Genomic DNA, 17,338 nt, shown 5'->3' with positions numbered 1-17,338 from the left:
GAAAGTTCAGCCACAAATGGGACATCTGTATCACACTCCTTCTTCAAGGCTCAGGGAAAACAAACAAGAGGGGAGGAGAGCCAGAGGTCAGAGAGGACCAGAGCAAAAACAGTGTCTTCTGGACATCACAGGAACCATGCGGTCCTGAACTCACAGCTGCTGCGGTTCCCTGCACATGCGTCAGCAACCTAGCACGGAGGGGAGAGTAGGTCATGAGACCAAACCCCTGACTGAGGCGTTAGGGAGATTTTATGGTTTCTGAGGGAAGAACAGTCTTCTAGGATAGGTCAACCATACTTCAGTGGATGGACACACAACCAGAACAAAGTCAAGTCTATGAGTTACTATATTTTGAAAAGGAGGTCCCAAAGTTTGTGGATTGTGGAGCTAAGATATATCCGGAAGGAGTTACAGAGAGGAGTCGGGCATAAATATGATCATACAGATGGTATGAAGAGTTCTCAAAGAATTAACAAAATATTTATGTCTAAAAATAAATATATAATAAAATGTTAAAACAAGAATCAAAATTGCTGTCTGGAAATAGCATATTATTCAAAACAACTAACTAAAAAGAAATTGAAACTATTATAACTCAGTAAGATATCCAAATAGAAACACAATAGACAAACTGCACCTAACAATACCATAGTAACTCAAAACGAAATTGAAAAATAAAACTGTATAATATCAAGAAAGTGTTTAAAACTCTGAGACATAACTCGGCTTTAGATGTATATGTCTGTTCAGGCAAAAGAATACAAAAGAGGACCCACTTAGATGCAGTTATATCATTTTCTTCAATTAAAAGGTTTGGTGGGATAAGCCTCTCATTTATTCTTCAAATATAATTTCAAACTTCAGTGCAATATAAATTTAAAAAGCCCCAATGGAATGTGTTATGGGAACTGACAAAAGGAATCCAAACTTTATCCAGAGTACTGATTGCTTAATTAAAGACTTGTTGAACTAGAACAATGATGGGGATTTGTTTCATCAGATAAGTAAAATATTTTATTGCACTATGTAATGAACACTCTGAGTTTAGCATAAGGATAGACAATATATTAGTGTAACAAAATAGAAAGCCTGGAAGCAGAACCATGTATAAATACTAGCGTTTAATATATGAAATGATGGGTTAGTAATTAAAGTGTTGGGACAATGAACTATTCATTTAAAAAATACACTTAGATACCTACCTCACACCATATACAAAAATCATTTCCAGATGGATTAAAGAGCTAAACATAAAAAACAAAACAATAAGAATATTAGAAGAAAACTTATAAAGGTATTTGTATAACCTCAGGAGTAGAAGACCTTCCTACATGACATACACTTAAAAAGTCATAAAGGATATAATTTATAGACACAATTTTGTAAAATTAAATAGCAAAGACAAAATTCATAATCAAAAGACAAATGACAGAAATATCTGCAACATATGTAACATACAAATTATTATAATCATTACTACTAATAATAATTTTTGTAAAATAGTCTTGCTATGTAGCCCCAGGCTGGCCTGGAAGTTTCTGTGTAAACCAGGCTTGCCTCAAGCTGGAGGAAGTCCTTCTGCCTCTGCCTCCCCAGTGCTGGGACAGACAAGGAATTAAAATCCATGGGATTCACGGCAGTCCTTTACATTGGTTAGACAAGCAAACTGACAGACAGATGAGGAAAGACTAAGAGCAGACAAACCACAAAATAGCTACAAATGGCCACAAACAAATGAAGAGATGCCAGGTAAAAGAGCATAGACATGTATTTAAAAGACATTTGATAGAAAGGGAAAAGAAAGGTTGCTATCTGATGCTGGCGAAGGTGTGAGGCCTGATGTTCTGATGCCAGTGGTGAGACTGGAATCGGCTTCTGAAGGTACAGTTTTTGTTTTATCTGACCCACACTGATGTTGCAAGAGTCTGGAAATCCATCAGTTTCACTGCAGAAATAGTAGAAAACTATTTCCTTGTGTGTAGGCAAAATTATTTGGTTCAAGGGCTTCCTTTGTTGCTTCTAAAAGCACGGATATGCTCATTTTCAAAGGTATATATGAAAGTTAAAACAGAATGCAAAAATGCTACTTGTACTGATATCTAATTATGTCCAAGACAATAACTGTAGTAGAAGAAAACATAATTTATTGATAAATATACTTCGTCATTCTCATTCATGTAAAATGGAAATACGTAGACATAATAAAATACACAGTAATCGTGTGTGATGTTGTGGATGACATGAAGGAGCCCAGAAATATACTAAGCCATAATTTTCTCTAGAGATGCAAGTAAGAAAGTCCCAGTTTTTGTTATATGTATCTCTATAGTGTTTGAAATTTTACAATGATCACATAACGCATTTTAAAATTCCAAGATAAAATCGAACACAAACATTTGAATATACAGACAGAAACCAGCAGATATAAGTACACATAAAAATATCAGTTTTGTAAAAGAAGTGTGTTTGTGATATAATATGCGAGAATGGTTGTCTCATCGGAGCTTTTGACTGAAAAGGAACAGAAATCTGTGATGTACCAACACATCACCCTGGGTGTATAATTTTAAATAATGGAACCCTTCACTTGATGCTAGTATGTGTCTCGTTGGTGGTTTTTTATATACATTACAGAGAACATTTTAAATTCAAGTCTCTGTATTCAAGAGTGTGGGGTGCGAACCATGACGGGTCTAAGTGTTGGAGCAGACAAGTGTCAGAGGAACACTAGCTGGTCACAGGGGCCCCCTTTAGAAGACTCTTGAGTAGCACCACCGTTGTGGGTGAAATTTATGCTCCATTCTTCAAGGAGTAAGGTCCCTATAATTACAAAACCAGTCCCAAATTTTAGTATGATCTTTGATGAGTACTCAGCCTTTAGGAACGTAAGTTTCGTCACCTTCAAAATATGAATTAAGCAACAAAGCTGCCTCAGAATCATGGCTACAAAACCGTACTGGGTATCACTGGTGCAGAGATGTGCACACACATCTCACTGTATACATCTTCACATAGTCCTGGACAGCATAGCAAATCTAACTTCCTTTATTGTTCTTAAGAACTCAAATTGATTTCCTTCCAGCGGAACTAGAAGACTAAGTCTGGGAAAGGTAGTGGTCTAGTAATTCATAATGATAAAACGCTCACGACAAATATCTCCACCCTAAAACCTACCCAGACAAAAGCTATCAGGACGCCATAGTCTCAGAGATAAGAACAGTACTAATTAATGAATAATGATGCCATATAGTCTCTTATTTCATCCTGTCCCTGTTCCTGGGCAGCAGGTGCCTCTATCGTGCCCACTTCTCAGAAGAAAATAGGATGAGTTGTCCAAGCCTTGCATGAATAATATCAGCTTGTGTCAGAGCTGTCGAAGGGACAGCTTCAAAGATCTTCAAGCTAATCCTGCAAAAGGGCAACATAAACTATTAAGATCCAGGAAATATGCCGAATAATAATTCTTAAAAAAAAAAGTCTAGGAAATGAAACTTGGAACTCTTGGGAACAATGCCCTGTCTGCTTTGGGACACCTTCCATTGTCCATCACGGCTTTCCTCTGTTCTCTCTTAGACACTCTCACGACCAACAAAGGTGGGAACTAGGAAACCTAAAAGGAGGAACTGCTTAGGAGAGGCTTTGTTCATTGGGTTTAGATGCCAGTCTATAGAAATTAGGTGGTCACGGGATCCCAAGACCTGTTCTTTTGTTTCTCTCACTGAACCTGTGCAGGATTCACCAGGGTCTTTGCTTCTAGACCATCATGTATGTCGGGTTAAGACTATGACCCTTCTCTAATTATTAAGTCCGCTTCCCATGAAAACCATCATTCCAGACAGAGGGGCATCAGCATGAAACAGCATGAGTCACACTATCTCCATAAAATTCTCCTTAAAACCAGAGACCATGAAGATTTTGAAGGAATCCAGACCCCTAGTAAGGATACCAGGTAGGTGACCAACTCCAGTTTCAGATACCCATTCCAAAGGCATTTGTTAGCTACGGAGCTATAAGAGTAATCAACTGTTCCCAAACCTACACGAAGCAGGGAAACCGCTTCTGGACCTTCTGTCCAAGCAGCTTCCTGGTGACCCTGTTCCCTTGCAGTGGATAGAACTTGACCCATTACCCACTAAAACCGTGCTAACGGCGCTCACAATATGACTCCCATATCAGTAAGGCTTTGGATAAAACAACAAGATGCCCAGATAAATTTCAATCTAAAACAACTAAGTTATATCCATGAATACTACACAGGACACACGGATAACTAAGAACATGGGCTTTGTCTGAAGTTCCACTCCAACAAGGTATCTTGTGTTTTGTTTTGTTTTGTTGTTTGGTTTTTTTTTCCCCGATAGCAGACAACTCTAGTTTCCAGACCCATGTGGGAATAGCAGGTGTACCCCACAGCCCCCTTTTCTTTTCCTCCTCGTCTTGTCTGGTCTCACCCTTACTCTAAAAGATATAGATGAGCTCACTGTCCCATGTACCACAAAGCTCCTGCTCTCTCCTCCAATGCTTTCCCGGTACGTTCTACCTGTTTTCTCGCTGGCCGTGAGTGCGGCCCAGACCAGAAAGACATGGTAGCTGTGGGTTTCCTCCATGAACAGAGCTCTTCTCTCTCCTACCTACAGATCCTTGGGCAAATCATTTGTCTTAATCTGAGATTCAATCCTCTTACTAAAAAACAGGCCTCCTGAGTCCAATCACCTCTCATGAGTGTATGCCAGACTTGTTAAAATGCAGAAACCTGGGATTTTCCCCAAATTCAGTGAACTAAACAAGGCTCATTGAGCTATGCCTTTTTTCCCATAATAGTCAGTAAAGACTTATAGCACACATGATATATATCATATACATATATATCAATCATCATATAAGTAGCACATGCTAATGGGTCGCACCCCTGGCATTCCTCTTTCCCTATGATCTATAGCGGCTTCCACACTGCAGGGGCCAAGAGAGGAATCGCTGCAAAATAAAACCCCTTAATGCTGTGAAAGAGTTGCTACTTGTAAAACCTAAAATATTTTCTATGTCATCGTTTACAGATAAACGCTGAGACGCACTGAATCAGACTCAAAGGAGTAGGCACAGTGGAAGCTACAGTTGAGGATAAGATGTTGAAGCATTATCAAACTACCATTAATCACTTAGCATCAAATACCACTCAGTGATTTGTGTATGTGTGTGTGTGTGTGTGTGTGTGTGTGTGTGTAGTTGCATACATGTGCTCATGCATGTATGCCAAAGAGGGTGCTCTTGTAAAGTTGGATCAATTTAGCAGTGTTTCTTGGGGTCTCAACCTTTGCTCTCATCTTCTTGGGTCATTTGGGCCACTGCGTTTCTCATGTTCTGGATTAGTTCATTATATTCCTTAGAGTTTAGATTTTCTTTATTCCTAACACCCGATTGGTGTAGGAGGTCCTTCTGTATTTTTGTTGCTTTTATTGGTGAATAAAGAAACTGCTTTGGGCCTGGTGATAGGGCAGAACTTATGTAGGCAGGGAGACAGAACTGAATGCTGGGAGGAAGAAAGCAGAGTCAGAGAGAGCCGCCATGGAGCTGCCAGGTCAGACATGCTGAATCTTTCCTGGTAAGCCACAACCTCATGGTGACATACAGATTATTAAAAATGGGTTGAATCAAAATGTGAGAGTTACCCAATAAGAGGCTAGAGCTTATAGGCCAAGCAGTAATTTAATTAATACAATTTCTATGTGGTTATTTCCGGGGCTAAGCTAGTCAGGCGGCGGGACGCAGCCTGCTCCTCCTATTACGCCTGATTGTACCTGACTAAGTATTTACAGTCAGGATCAGAGCCAAGTTCATAAATGCTGCTATGTGCTTCCTCTGAAACACAAAGTGAGATGAAGTATATCTCTCTTTTATTTATCAGTGAATAAAGTCTGATCATTCACTATAAAATCCCCTTTTACCTAGTGATGTTAGCAGCCACTGAGGATTAGTGCCCCAATCCATATTTTATTAGTGGTTCAAAAGGATGACATCCTAATTATACCATTCCTTCTACTTCTATTAGCAGGAAATCTATAAACAAAAACTTCCCTTCATCTGCCATGTGACTACCGATTACAACTTATATGAGTTAGGCAAGATGGCTGCTTGACTGTTTCCCTTTATTGGCTAGATGTTAGAACAGCGAATTCATCCCCCTAGCATTATAGTTTGAAGGCAATTTGAACGCAGAGGCTTGTGTATTTGAACGCTTGGTCCCCAGCTTAGGGTACACTACTGAAAGGTTAAAAAGAAGCATTACTGAAGGAAATAGATCCCCGGAGGTGGGTCTTGAGGTTTTATCCCCATCTTATTTCCCATACAGGCTCTGCTTCCTGACTGCCAACAAAATGCAATCAGCTGCAATACACTCTCCTGCCAACACCACGCCTTTCCCTCCATGATGGGCTCTACTCCCTCAAACTCTGAGTCAAATAAATGCTTCCTCTCTTAAGTCGCTGCCTGCTGGTTATCCGTCATAGCAATAAGACAAGCGGACCCAGCTTTCTCCAAGGGTCAGCTGGGAGAGCTTTGTTTTGCTTCTGAAAAGCGTTTCCAGGACTTGCTCCTTTTCAAAACACACACTTGAAGTGCTTCGGTCTGCGGCAGGGACTATTTTTGATGCCTCATTTCCTTCCATCTTTGGCCAATGGAAACCTCTGAAAGCTGTGCCTCTCTCTTCTCATATAACCCCAGTAGTCTTTGATTGCACCTTCACTTTCTGACATGAAAGAATATTCTAGGCTTCTCTTGTACATTTCATGTCCGAGCCTTTGAAGCTCTTTCTCCAAGGATTTCCGCATCTTTTTGATGCACAATGGAATTTTGGGGCCATAGTATGGATTCTCCTGAGTGCTCAGGGCTACTAGGGTGGTCATCACTTCTAAGTCTTTATAGTGGGAAATTCAGAGCTAGGAAATCATTTTGTTGAAAGAGAAAAAACCTCACAATTTTGCTTTATCCACACTCAAATTTAGGATGGCTTGGCTTCCTTTGACGTTGTATTTTAATTTTCTTCTTATGCTAAAATTTGTGATTTCTAGAACTTAATAAGTTATTTAATTTTTCTTAACATATTAGCTTCACTTCTTAATTATGCTAAAAAGGTGTGCATAGTTTCAACATCAAGCCACCTACACTGCTTTCAATTCTTTCTGTCCTTAAATTACACACTGATTAGAGAAGAACAGAAGGTCTGGCTTTATCTTTGCCCCTTCAAAGTTACTATACCAATAGACTTCCTATTTTATTTCTTTTCGAGTTTTAGAAATTTTTTTGGCTTTTCATTTTCCAATTTATTTAATGCCACTTGTTGTTCTTGCAAAACTGCTAAAATATGGAAATATCTTATCAATCTCAAGAGCACAAAGCAAGATCCTTTTATATAAATTACAGTTCTACTATTGCCCATACCACTAGGTCACCTTACTCTCAACCTCATATATAGCACAATTCTTGTTTGTTCTAGCTTATTTTCTGCCCCCCCCCACACTTTTTTTAACACAGGTACTTTGCTTTCTTAACAGGGGTTCACTCTTTCCTTGTACAGCTGTACAGGACTCCACTGTGTACGCCAGTTGGTAAGACTATCCAGTCAACCCCCACTGGGGGAAGAGCTTTCCCACGGAAAGGCAGACTTCTTCGCTCAGAAAAGATACAAGGAACCCTGCCTTCCGAATTGATTGCACTCCTGAGTCTTCAAAGCTTGAAGATGCATCAAAACCTCAGAGTGTGTCCTCTGTGTGCATAGTTTTGAGGTATTTTGCAGATCCTCAACCTTTTTTATAATTTTTATGGAGAAAATTTATATTGTTTTATTGAGCTGTATATTTTTCTCCGCTCCCCTCTCTTCCTTCCCCATCCCTTTCTACCCTCTCTCATAATCCCCACACTCCCCACTTTCTCAGAAGTTCTTGTCCTTTCTTCCCATATAGATTAGATCCATGTGTGTCTCTCTTTGTTGTCTAGGTTCTCTGTGGTTGTGGACTGTAGGCTGGTTTTTCTTTCCTTTATGTCTAAAAGCCACTGAGGAGTGAGTCCATATTATATTTGTCTTTCTAGGTCTGGGTTACATCACTCAGTCTGTTTTCTTTTTCTAGATCCATCCATTTGCCTGCAAATTTTAAGATGCCATTACTTTTTCACACTGTGTAGTACTCCATTGTGTAAATGTACCACATTTTTGTTATCCATTCTTCGGTCAAGGGGCATTTAGGTTGTTTCCAGGTTCTGGCTATGACAGATGCTGCTCTGTCTGGTGCTTTGCTTTCTTAACAAGAGTCCACTCTTTCCTTATATAGCTATATAGGACTTCTTTGTGTATGCCAGCTGCTTAGTCTGTCCAGTCAAACCCCACTGACAGAAAAGCCTTTCCACGGAAAGACAGACTTCTTCCCATGGAAAAGACACAGTGAACCATACCTGCCGGAGTGACTGCACTCCTGAGTCTGCAGAGCTTGCAGATGCATGAAAACCTCAGAGCGTGACCTCAGTCGACATAGTTTTCAGGTAGTTTGCAGATCCTCAGACCTAATAGTCGTATTTTCTAAACTTAAATTTAGAATTGCCAGTAGCCTAGCAATGTCTTGGGTAAACAGAACACAATTCATGTACTCAGAGCCTCCAATTCCAAAGTATAAATAAATAAATACATAAATAAACAAACTGGGAAGGGAAATAAACCTAAAAGGCTATCATGTGAGAAAAAAAGCAAAATAATCCTTGATAGGAGACTAATACACAGCCTAGGCAAATAGTTTAAAAACTTGAGTCATATGTCAATAGAAAAAAATCCCTTTCCTTCACATATATTGCTTTGCTTTGATCCTGGCTTTTGGATCAAAAAAAAAGGTGGGGGGATGGAATTTATCCTGAATCACCCTCTGTATTAACAATAAATAAGTTCATTAATAATACATGTGGTATTTGGTAAATAGAGGAGATAAATTTCCATTCATAGTTTACTTTTCTCTTCTATAGCCATCAAAAACTTGTATAAAGAGATATTATTTTGATCTACTGCCTATTTCTTCACATTGTTAATAATTGCACAGATACTCATTCCAAAAAAATCTCTTAACATTTAGAAACTTATGGTCACTGGACATTAAAAATTAAATCTAAATCTCCATACACACTTTTTGTCACAGGAAACTATGATAGAGTAGCCAATAAAGGGCTTTCAAGCATAAAAATAAATTATATAAAGATAAAATTCAGTGTGGTAACTGGAATGAAAATATAAATTCAGGAAGAAAAAGGAGCCATGTAAAAATGGCTGTTTAAGAACTTGTTCATGTGTTAAATAGATGATGTACCAAATTGCTCTGGTATTTAAACTTCATTAGATGCACTAAGGGAATGATGTATTTTTTAATGTCAATGTTTACAATATTCTGGGAATGATGGCTGCACTTGCAACTGTTTAAAAGGTTGCAGCCAACCATATAGAAGTTTTCCCAGTGACAACTTTACATGGGTAAGGGGCATGCAGAGTTTTCCAAAATTACAATGGGATCATAAAAATACGGAGTGCTCAGGCCTGAAACCTTTCCTTTCCATGCAGACACTAAGGTTCTGTGTCTCTCTTGTCTTTCCATGGGTCTCTGTCTCACCAATTCCCAAAGGGAGGCAATAAGAGATGACGGGGGGGAGAGGGGGAAGAACAGCCTGCTGATCAGTGTAGGTGTCTGTTTGCTTAGGACCCAAGTTTCCTGCCTTCATCCTAGCCCTTAGTTCTTAGTCCCATCTGCATCCTTGAAAGCCCAAAGCACACAGTGCTGAAGATGCCAGGTGTGGAATGACTTCAGGTGACCCAGTTCCAGGTCTTGTTGGGTGTAGATGCATCGCAACGAATTCTCAGACCTGCTAAAGACTTAGGAGCTTTCCCCTGTCATCTTGAACAGGGGATTTGTGGAAGGGCTCCCACTTTGCTGTAGTCCAATAGAACCCATTGTTTTAAGTCAAAGAGAAACTCAGCTAGGCTTTAGAAGGTGCCTCTCTGTCTATTACAGTAACAATCGGGGCACCAAAGCATGTGAATACCTTCTTCTCACCCAGACATTGAAAACATCTCACATAATATCTATACTAGACAGAAGGAGACGTAGTTACCCATATTCCAAATACTCAGAACAAGACCCAGCAAAGAAAAGTATGTATGTCTACCTAAGTGCATACCTACAGGGCAGAGTGTTTCTGGAAACAACCCAAATTTCCCTGTTTGGGAGGAATATGGGCCAAGCCAGACTTTTGGAATAAGATAATAAGGCAACCTATCTTCTTTAAGGAATCAGCTACAAAGAATTGCTACAACTTTGAAGTGGATGTTTATGACAAAATGATCTAATCATCGAGAGACTGCTATTCACGGCAGGTGCCATTTTTTTTTAAAAAAAATCAATTTTAGTGTTTCTTAATTGCACGTCTTAGCACAGAGAAAAATACCCATGCTCACTGAAGAAACAAATAAAACTTCAACCTACATATTCTTCATCTTCTGAGAAGGCTGCTTAACATTTAATGCATGCCCCGGTGGGTTTTGCCTCTTGCATTCTGCTCTGCCGTGTCCCAGGGGTACATCAGTGAGGGGCGGCTATCACATGGAACATGACACTAACTGATATCCTAGTCGCCACCACTTTAGTCATTAAAATTAGTTCATCCTTGCTCTGAAATCTGGGGGTTTCGTCAAACATAGAGTATGCACACTAGTTTTGGTTACACAGAGAATACCATGTGCACACACACATACTAACATCTCAGGAGGAGGGATGTCTAGGCAAATGCATATATGGAACAGGGTGTGTGCTTTGTGAAAATAGTAGCAAATGCTGGCACAGACACAGGCCTTTTGGACATGCTCTGGTCATGTAAGGTTGAGGACTATTCCCCCTGGGCATTTTAAATGACTATATATATATATATATATATATATATATATATATATATATACACATATATATATATGATCCAAAGTTTTCTTCCATTTTTTTTTCTCCCTCAAGACAACAGAAATAAATGCTTTTGTTCTAAGCCATTTGATTAGGTTTGTTGATAGCTTCAAAACTTTTCAGGCCACTAGAATCCTATTCAGGAAAGAATGCCGCTCATTGCTGGGACCGTTTCTTATTCTAGCTCTTGGGCTCCTTAGTAGTTTTCTCCTTATGAACATGGGAGCTCTTCAGAGCCTGCGTAATCTTCGTTTGCCGTTCTGAAACTGTCCTGGCTCCGACCTTTTCTCCTTCATCTACCCCTCTCTCTTCTCAGGCGTCTACCCAAGTGTTGTGGTTCTTTTAACCAGCCATTTGGCTTTCTTGCAAGTCCATTCATTCATCTGCTCACTCCCTAATTCGTTAATTCATTCGCTGGCATGAGCCTGAAGTGGCACAGGGCAGTGGGGCACGGAGTGATCTGGAATACAGGGATGGTACCCTTTAAAAAGAGCTATTCCTTGCTCCCACAAATGCATCCCTTCCAAGAGATGTGTGTGCAATCGAGGAATACCCAGGGCATGGCCAAAGATGGTGGTTATTTTTGGTCTTTTACTCTCTGCGGAGCTTCTGTAGTTCAAAGTTCATCTGTAACTTACGTCCCCCTCTATGGGAGCCCTCAGAATCTGTGACTGTTACTTTGTATGCAGACCTCAGGACCTTGGCATTCTTTATTCTTGGTCCAAGCCCTTGCTTTCAAGTTCCCCAGCTCAGGTTTCTAGCTGCCAGGCTCTTATCAGTGACTCCTCTCTTTCTCGAACCGTCATTTCCCTTTCCTGTCTGAGTGGGTCTTCTTTCCCACTGCCACTGAGCTGGACAACCACCCTTGCCTAAACAAGCCTACACTCTCTCCAGGTGTCCTTTGGAGTATCAATCCTGTCCTGCCTCCCAAATTTAAGGTCCTCAGAATCTAAGGTTTGAAAGAAATGACACTGGAGGTATAATTCCTGGGCACACATGGGGAAAAAAATCATCAGAAATCTCCCTACACATCTCCAGGCAAGGGTGGAGAAATCCAAAGAAATTCCTCTACACATCTCCAGATGTGGAAATCTTGCTCAGAAGAAGGCAGTGACAATCTTATTCTGGTTGCTATTTAACTATATTGTTTAGCTATAACATACACACACACACACACACACACACACATATATGTATGTATATATACACACACACCTCAAAGTATATCCCTGAAAAGTCCTCGCTTTAAGTCACTTTCAGTCAGATTAATATTAATGTTTGGTCGTATAGCACAGTGGTCAGTCTTCACTTTCAATTTGGCTGGGTCTAGAAGACACACCTCTAGATGTGAAAACGTTTGAACTAAGGGAAGACCACCCTGCATATGGATGCGGCAGTCCACGGACTGGGACTCTAGGCTGAGAGGAAGAAGCCAGCAGAAAAGCAGAATTCACCTCCCTCTGCTTCCCAGCTGTGGACACAAAGTTTCAAGTCACCTCACACTCCCGTAGCCATGACTTCAGCCATCTTGGATGGCATCCTCTCAGACTGTGAGCAAAAATAAGCCTTTCCTTCCTCCCTTCCTTACTTCCTTCAGTCGCTTTCATCATGGAGTTTTGTAGCCTTTCTTAGGGTTTCTGTTGCTGTGAAGAGACACCATGACCATGGCAACTCTTATAAAGAAAAACATTTAATTGGCACTGGCTTACAGTTCAGGGTGTTAGTCCATTACCATCATGGTGGGAAGCATGATGGCATGCAGGTAGACATGGTGCTGGAGAGACCGCTGAGAGTTCTACATCTGGATCAGCAGACAGTGGGAAGAGAGAGTATCACTGGGTGTGGCTTGAGCTTCTGTAACATCAAAGGCCATCTCTAGGGACACGCTTCTTCCAACAAGGCCATACCTCTGAATAGTGCCACTCCCTGTGGGCCTATGGGAGCCAACTGATTCAAACTACCACAACACCATGACAAGAAAGGTAGCTAATCCATGCATTTACTTATTTTTTTTTCTGTTGCCTTATAACTGAACTTCAAGTCCCTAAGCAAAACCATTTCTTCAGTTTGTGTGGATTAAGATATATTAGTCTGAATGGTATTTTGATTTTAAAACCACGATACGTAAATGTACACTTTAAAATTCCATGTCTTTCTGTGAATTCACACTGAATATAGAAACTCCCTGGCTCCCATGCCGGGGAGACTCAGCATTAGAGAGAGAGAGCCTTCTCTACAGTGACACCAGACCTGAGAATTATAAAGTCAGAATTGCTTTGGCCTCTCTCCCTCTTCCCAAGAGCAGGGCTGCAAGCTATCACCTCACATTTGTGTTGATAAATTGAAGATCTTGGCCCCAAATATAGTAGGTACTTGGAATTTTTCCGAGAAAAAAATAGAGAGAAAATTTACGTAGACATTAGAGCGGGTTTCCCGCAAAGCAGGGTTCTGTGACCGTTTATGCGGTCGGCATTGAGCACAGCCTTGGCAGAAAGGCTGCCTGCTTCTGAGCCTCTAGACCCTGGATTAGGACAAAATCCTCAGAGTTTTGCAAAACTACAAGAAGTTAAGAGCAAGCTGTTTAGCAATGTGAGCCTAGAGGATAAATAAGTCCATTGTGAGTTTTCCCAACTCTCTTACCTAACGCTGAATGCACCAGGATCAAAGTTCTTATGTGGGTACACACCTTTTAAAGCGCCTTATTCCCCCTGCCCTTCCTAAACCGAGACTAAATGCTGGCACTCACTCAGAGTCCTCCCTGTCCTTAGTATGCCCAAACAATATGTGTATTTATATATTAGAGAGAGCAAACTGCAATGAAAAGAAAAATGGCTTGGCCCTGATTTTCCTTTCCAGATGCCTAAACTCCCGCCTCTTGGCTGCACTGAAATCTTCTCATGGAAACAAACTTAAAGCTGTTAAAAGAACGCAGCTCACAGAACAAAACTGGAGGTCTCAGCTCAGCTCAAATTCAAAGATCAAACCGGAGTCCAAAGAAGCCACCCAGACCTCAGATGTGCACAGAAACACTATAAATAAAGGAAGGCAAATCATTCCACAGACTGATCCTAGATCTTTTTTTTTTTTTAATTACCCTGCAATTCTCAAGTGCCAGCAGTTAGCCTCCAGCTTACAGTCACACTGAGTTAGGCCAAATTAGAAATCACCTCTTTGAACTAAAGTTTTACTTGGCTAAAGAGTTTGCTGCCCTTCATGTGTTACGATAAGAGAGACTCAAAACATGTGTGATAGATCGAGGAAGCAGAGGATCCAAAGCAACCAGAGGAATATTGTATAACCAGGCAGGGCTAGGGACCAGTTGTGTCGCCTTAGCAGGTTTATCCTCTAGAAGACGCTCTTCCTTGAGTGTGGAATGGGGATAATAATGCACCTACTCACAACATGTACCAAAATGGAAAAGGTAATAAATGAAAAAAGACATACACATGCACAGGAATTTGAATCTAAATCTTCCTTGCAAGCATCTCCCCAAGTTTCCAGAGACTTAAGACGTTCTGCTTCGTGAGCGCTTAGAACAGGGAGGCGACCACAGTGGGTGAGAACCCAGATCAGGGATGGAACATCAATCCATCAGTCACCGGAAGAGCATCAGCTAGAAGGACTGCACGCCTATACTCCAAGCCCTTCCTTCTGTGTAAGACAGTGCCACCAAGTGTGTTCAAGACAGTGTAGAGGGGCAGCCAGAAACTGTATGACTGCCAGTCTTGATCCCTGCATCTGGGCTGTCTGAAAACAAACAAACAAACAAACATACAAAGCGCAGCTATGGTACTTAGGAAGGGCAGCTAAAGGGAATCCCAGAGAAGGCAAGACTGGCGCTAGCTAGAATACACCATTGTCCTGTAGGCTGCGCCCTGTGACACTGGGCTCTGAGTGGGAAGCTCTAGAGTAGGAGATAAAAGAAAAGCAATAGGGGTGGCTTCATGCAAATGAAGTAGGAGGAGCTGTAGAGATGGCTCAGTGGTTAAGCGTGCTTGCTACATCTGCGGAAGACCAGGCTTCCGTTCTCAGCATCCCCATGGTGACTTAACACCATCCTAGTTTATATTCTAGTGGGTCCAGTGCCCTCTTCTGGCCTCCATGGGGACCAGGCACGCATGTAGTGCAAATACATACACGCAGGCAAAATATTCGTACATATAAAGTAGTAGTTACTAAAACTTTAAAAAGAAAAAGGAACTAAACTATGAAACTTATTCAAAAGAAAAAGGAACTAAACTATGAAACTTATTCAAAAGGCAAGCTTATTCAAGAATTGGCTCCATTATTTGTTTTCTCCACATTATTAACAAAATTAACAACAAAAATAACTCCTGTTATTGGCTACCACACCTACCTTCAAACAAAGGAATCAGATATTCTAAGTCTGATTTCTATTACCCAAGGGCATGAACCCAGGGTCTTGTACACACTATATACATGTTCTGCCCTGAGCTAGAACCCCAGACCTATGGTGTTTGTTTCTGGTTGCTCACTTATTTTTATTTTAAGGCAGGGTCATACCAAATTGCCCAAGTTTGTCTTGACCTCACTCTATAGCATAGGCACAATCCTCCTGCCTCTGCATCCCAAATGCTGAGATGACAACTCTGTACACTATACTGATTGAGTACTGATCTTACTCTAGAGAAATCTGAAATTACAGCAGACAGACACCTCCAGTGCCATTAGGGAAAGGGACTGTTTATCAACCCATGGACTATCATTCCTCATGACCCAGAGAGACTCCATTTCCGGGAAAACTCAGGATGAGAACCTGCCTTGCCTCCTCAGATTTGGCTGAGACACGCAGGCCAGGTGACCTTCCTAACTAATGTTCCTTCCTAACTCCAGGGTCCCAATTCTGGAGCCCTCCTGAGTCACCATTTGTGAGGTCTGGATGTTAGGGGAGGTCTGTACATCGACTGTCGGGCCCTGTGTTGATGCCTTAGAAGCAGACAGCATCAAACAACTTCTGCCTGATTCCCAATCCCAGTCATCTTGGGGCTGGAGGACTAATTAAGGAACAATCCTAAGGACAGCCACCAGCAGACAGCGACCCTGACAAGAGCTAAGGAACAGTATTTCCTAGAACAAAAGCATCTCCAGTAGTAGCATGATGCCTGCATCATTGCTGGCGACTTGGAAACCATCTACAAGGAGGTTCTGGCCATGGTGTTCTTCCTTCATCCCTTGTGAAAACTCTCTGCATACAGTGTATAGATATCTATTTCTCGAGACTAGGAACTTCTGAAAGCTGCCTGGGGCGAGGAGAGACAAGTAACCAACCATGTGTTTGGACCCAGAGGAAAGAAACCAAGGTCAGACCTGACACTTTGGGAAACCTCAGAACCCTGCATACTTTATTCAGCGCCCCTGGATAGGGGTAAGGTCTCCCGTTAGAAGAATCAGTGGATGCAGAAACAGGACCCGAGGATGGATGAAAGGGTTGCCGTGCTCCTAAGTGACCCTCAAGGCAGGAGGGCATACACTATCATGAAGCAGACGCCTCACGTCAAGTCACCTCGAGAAATCTCACCTTGTCCACAGGTTAAATATTAATGAGGTTGGCCATGAGGATTCAATGAGAACAATCCCTGGAAATTTGGGCAGGGTGCCTGGAACTTGGTAGCTCTCCAAGCACGTCAGCAAGGAACAGGCACGGTGGTGGTTACAGTGTCCTATGCTGCTGCACTTTCAATGTAAAAGCCCCCTGAGGAAAGATGAGACGCCTTTTCTGGTTTTGTGTTGCTGCCAAAAGCAAGCCAGGCATGTGCTTCCCCTTTTCCTCTGGACACTGACTTTCCCTTCCCAGTAAGGTCATGTAGTACAGCTTCAGCAGATCAACCAGAAAGGCACAGTCATAGGCAGGGGTAACAACTTTGACTTCCAGATCTCTCCAAATTAGTCATCTTAGCTGGAGGGAGGCCAGAGCCTCCGGGCCCCCTTGTGCTTTATTAACTGCCATCTGAAAAGGCCAGAAGCAGCTAGGCAAGGGCAAAGGGGGGGGGAGACAGGAAGCACTTTGCATATTTTAATTACTTCAGTAAACAGTACATATCACCGCAGAGACCTGTCATCCATGGCTGTATCCCCAGGCTAAGGAAAGTTGGAAGCACATCACGGGAGACACATGAGTAGCAAGCAAAGCCTTGGCAAACTCCTGGCTGCCCCATCCAGCCTCACTGATGTCTGTGGGAGTAGCTCAGATCTGAGAGTCAGGACATGGGGGCTTTGGACACCCCAGAGCTTTCTTGGGAACTAGATGCACCTGTTTGCCCAGTGGAACATGGGATGCTTCTTGGAGTCAGGAAACAAAACCCTTTCATCCTAGAAGACAGATACTCGCAGCCCAAGAGGAAAGA

The 17,338-nt window shown here is 41.6% G+C and overlaps 1 protein-coding gene across 2 annotated transcripts in view; it reads right to left on the bottom strand.

Annotated features, from left to right (window-relative positions):
- Ntrk3 (neurotrophic receptor tyrosine kinase 3) overlaps positions 1 to 17,338 on the bottom strand; it is a 376,580-nt gene that overhangs the window by 23,968 nt on the left and 335,274 nt on the right. Inside the window, exon 16 of one of the 2 annotated variants that reach the window (XM_087901410.1) lies at positions 1,203 to 1,244. The exons of the other annotated variant lie outside the window; for it this stretch is intronic. Within the exon in view, the coding sequence (XP_087757536.1) occupies positions 1,203 to 1,244 (42 nt within the window). The remainder of the gene's footprint in view (positions 1 to 1,202; positions 1,245 to 17,338) is intronic. 2 annotated transcript variants of the gene reach the window in all.

The sequence above is a fragment of the Myodes glareolus genome, chromosome 24 (genome assembly GCF_982192425.1).
Source record: "Myodes glareolus chromosome 24, mMyoGla1.1, whole genome shotgun sequence".
NCBI classification, from domain to species: domain Eukaryota; kingdom Metazoa; phylum Chordata; class Mammalia; order Rodentia; family Cricetidae; genus Myodes; species Myodes glareolus.
Note: the sequence above shows the minus strand (reverse complement) of the source record. Positions and strands in the feature narration are given on the sequence as shown.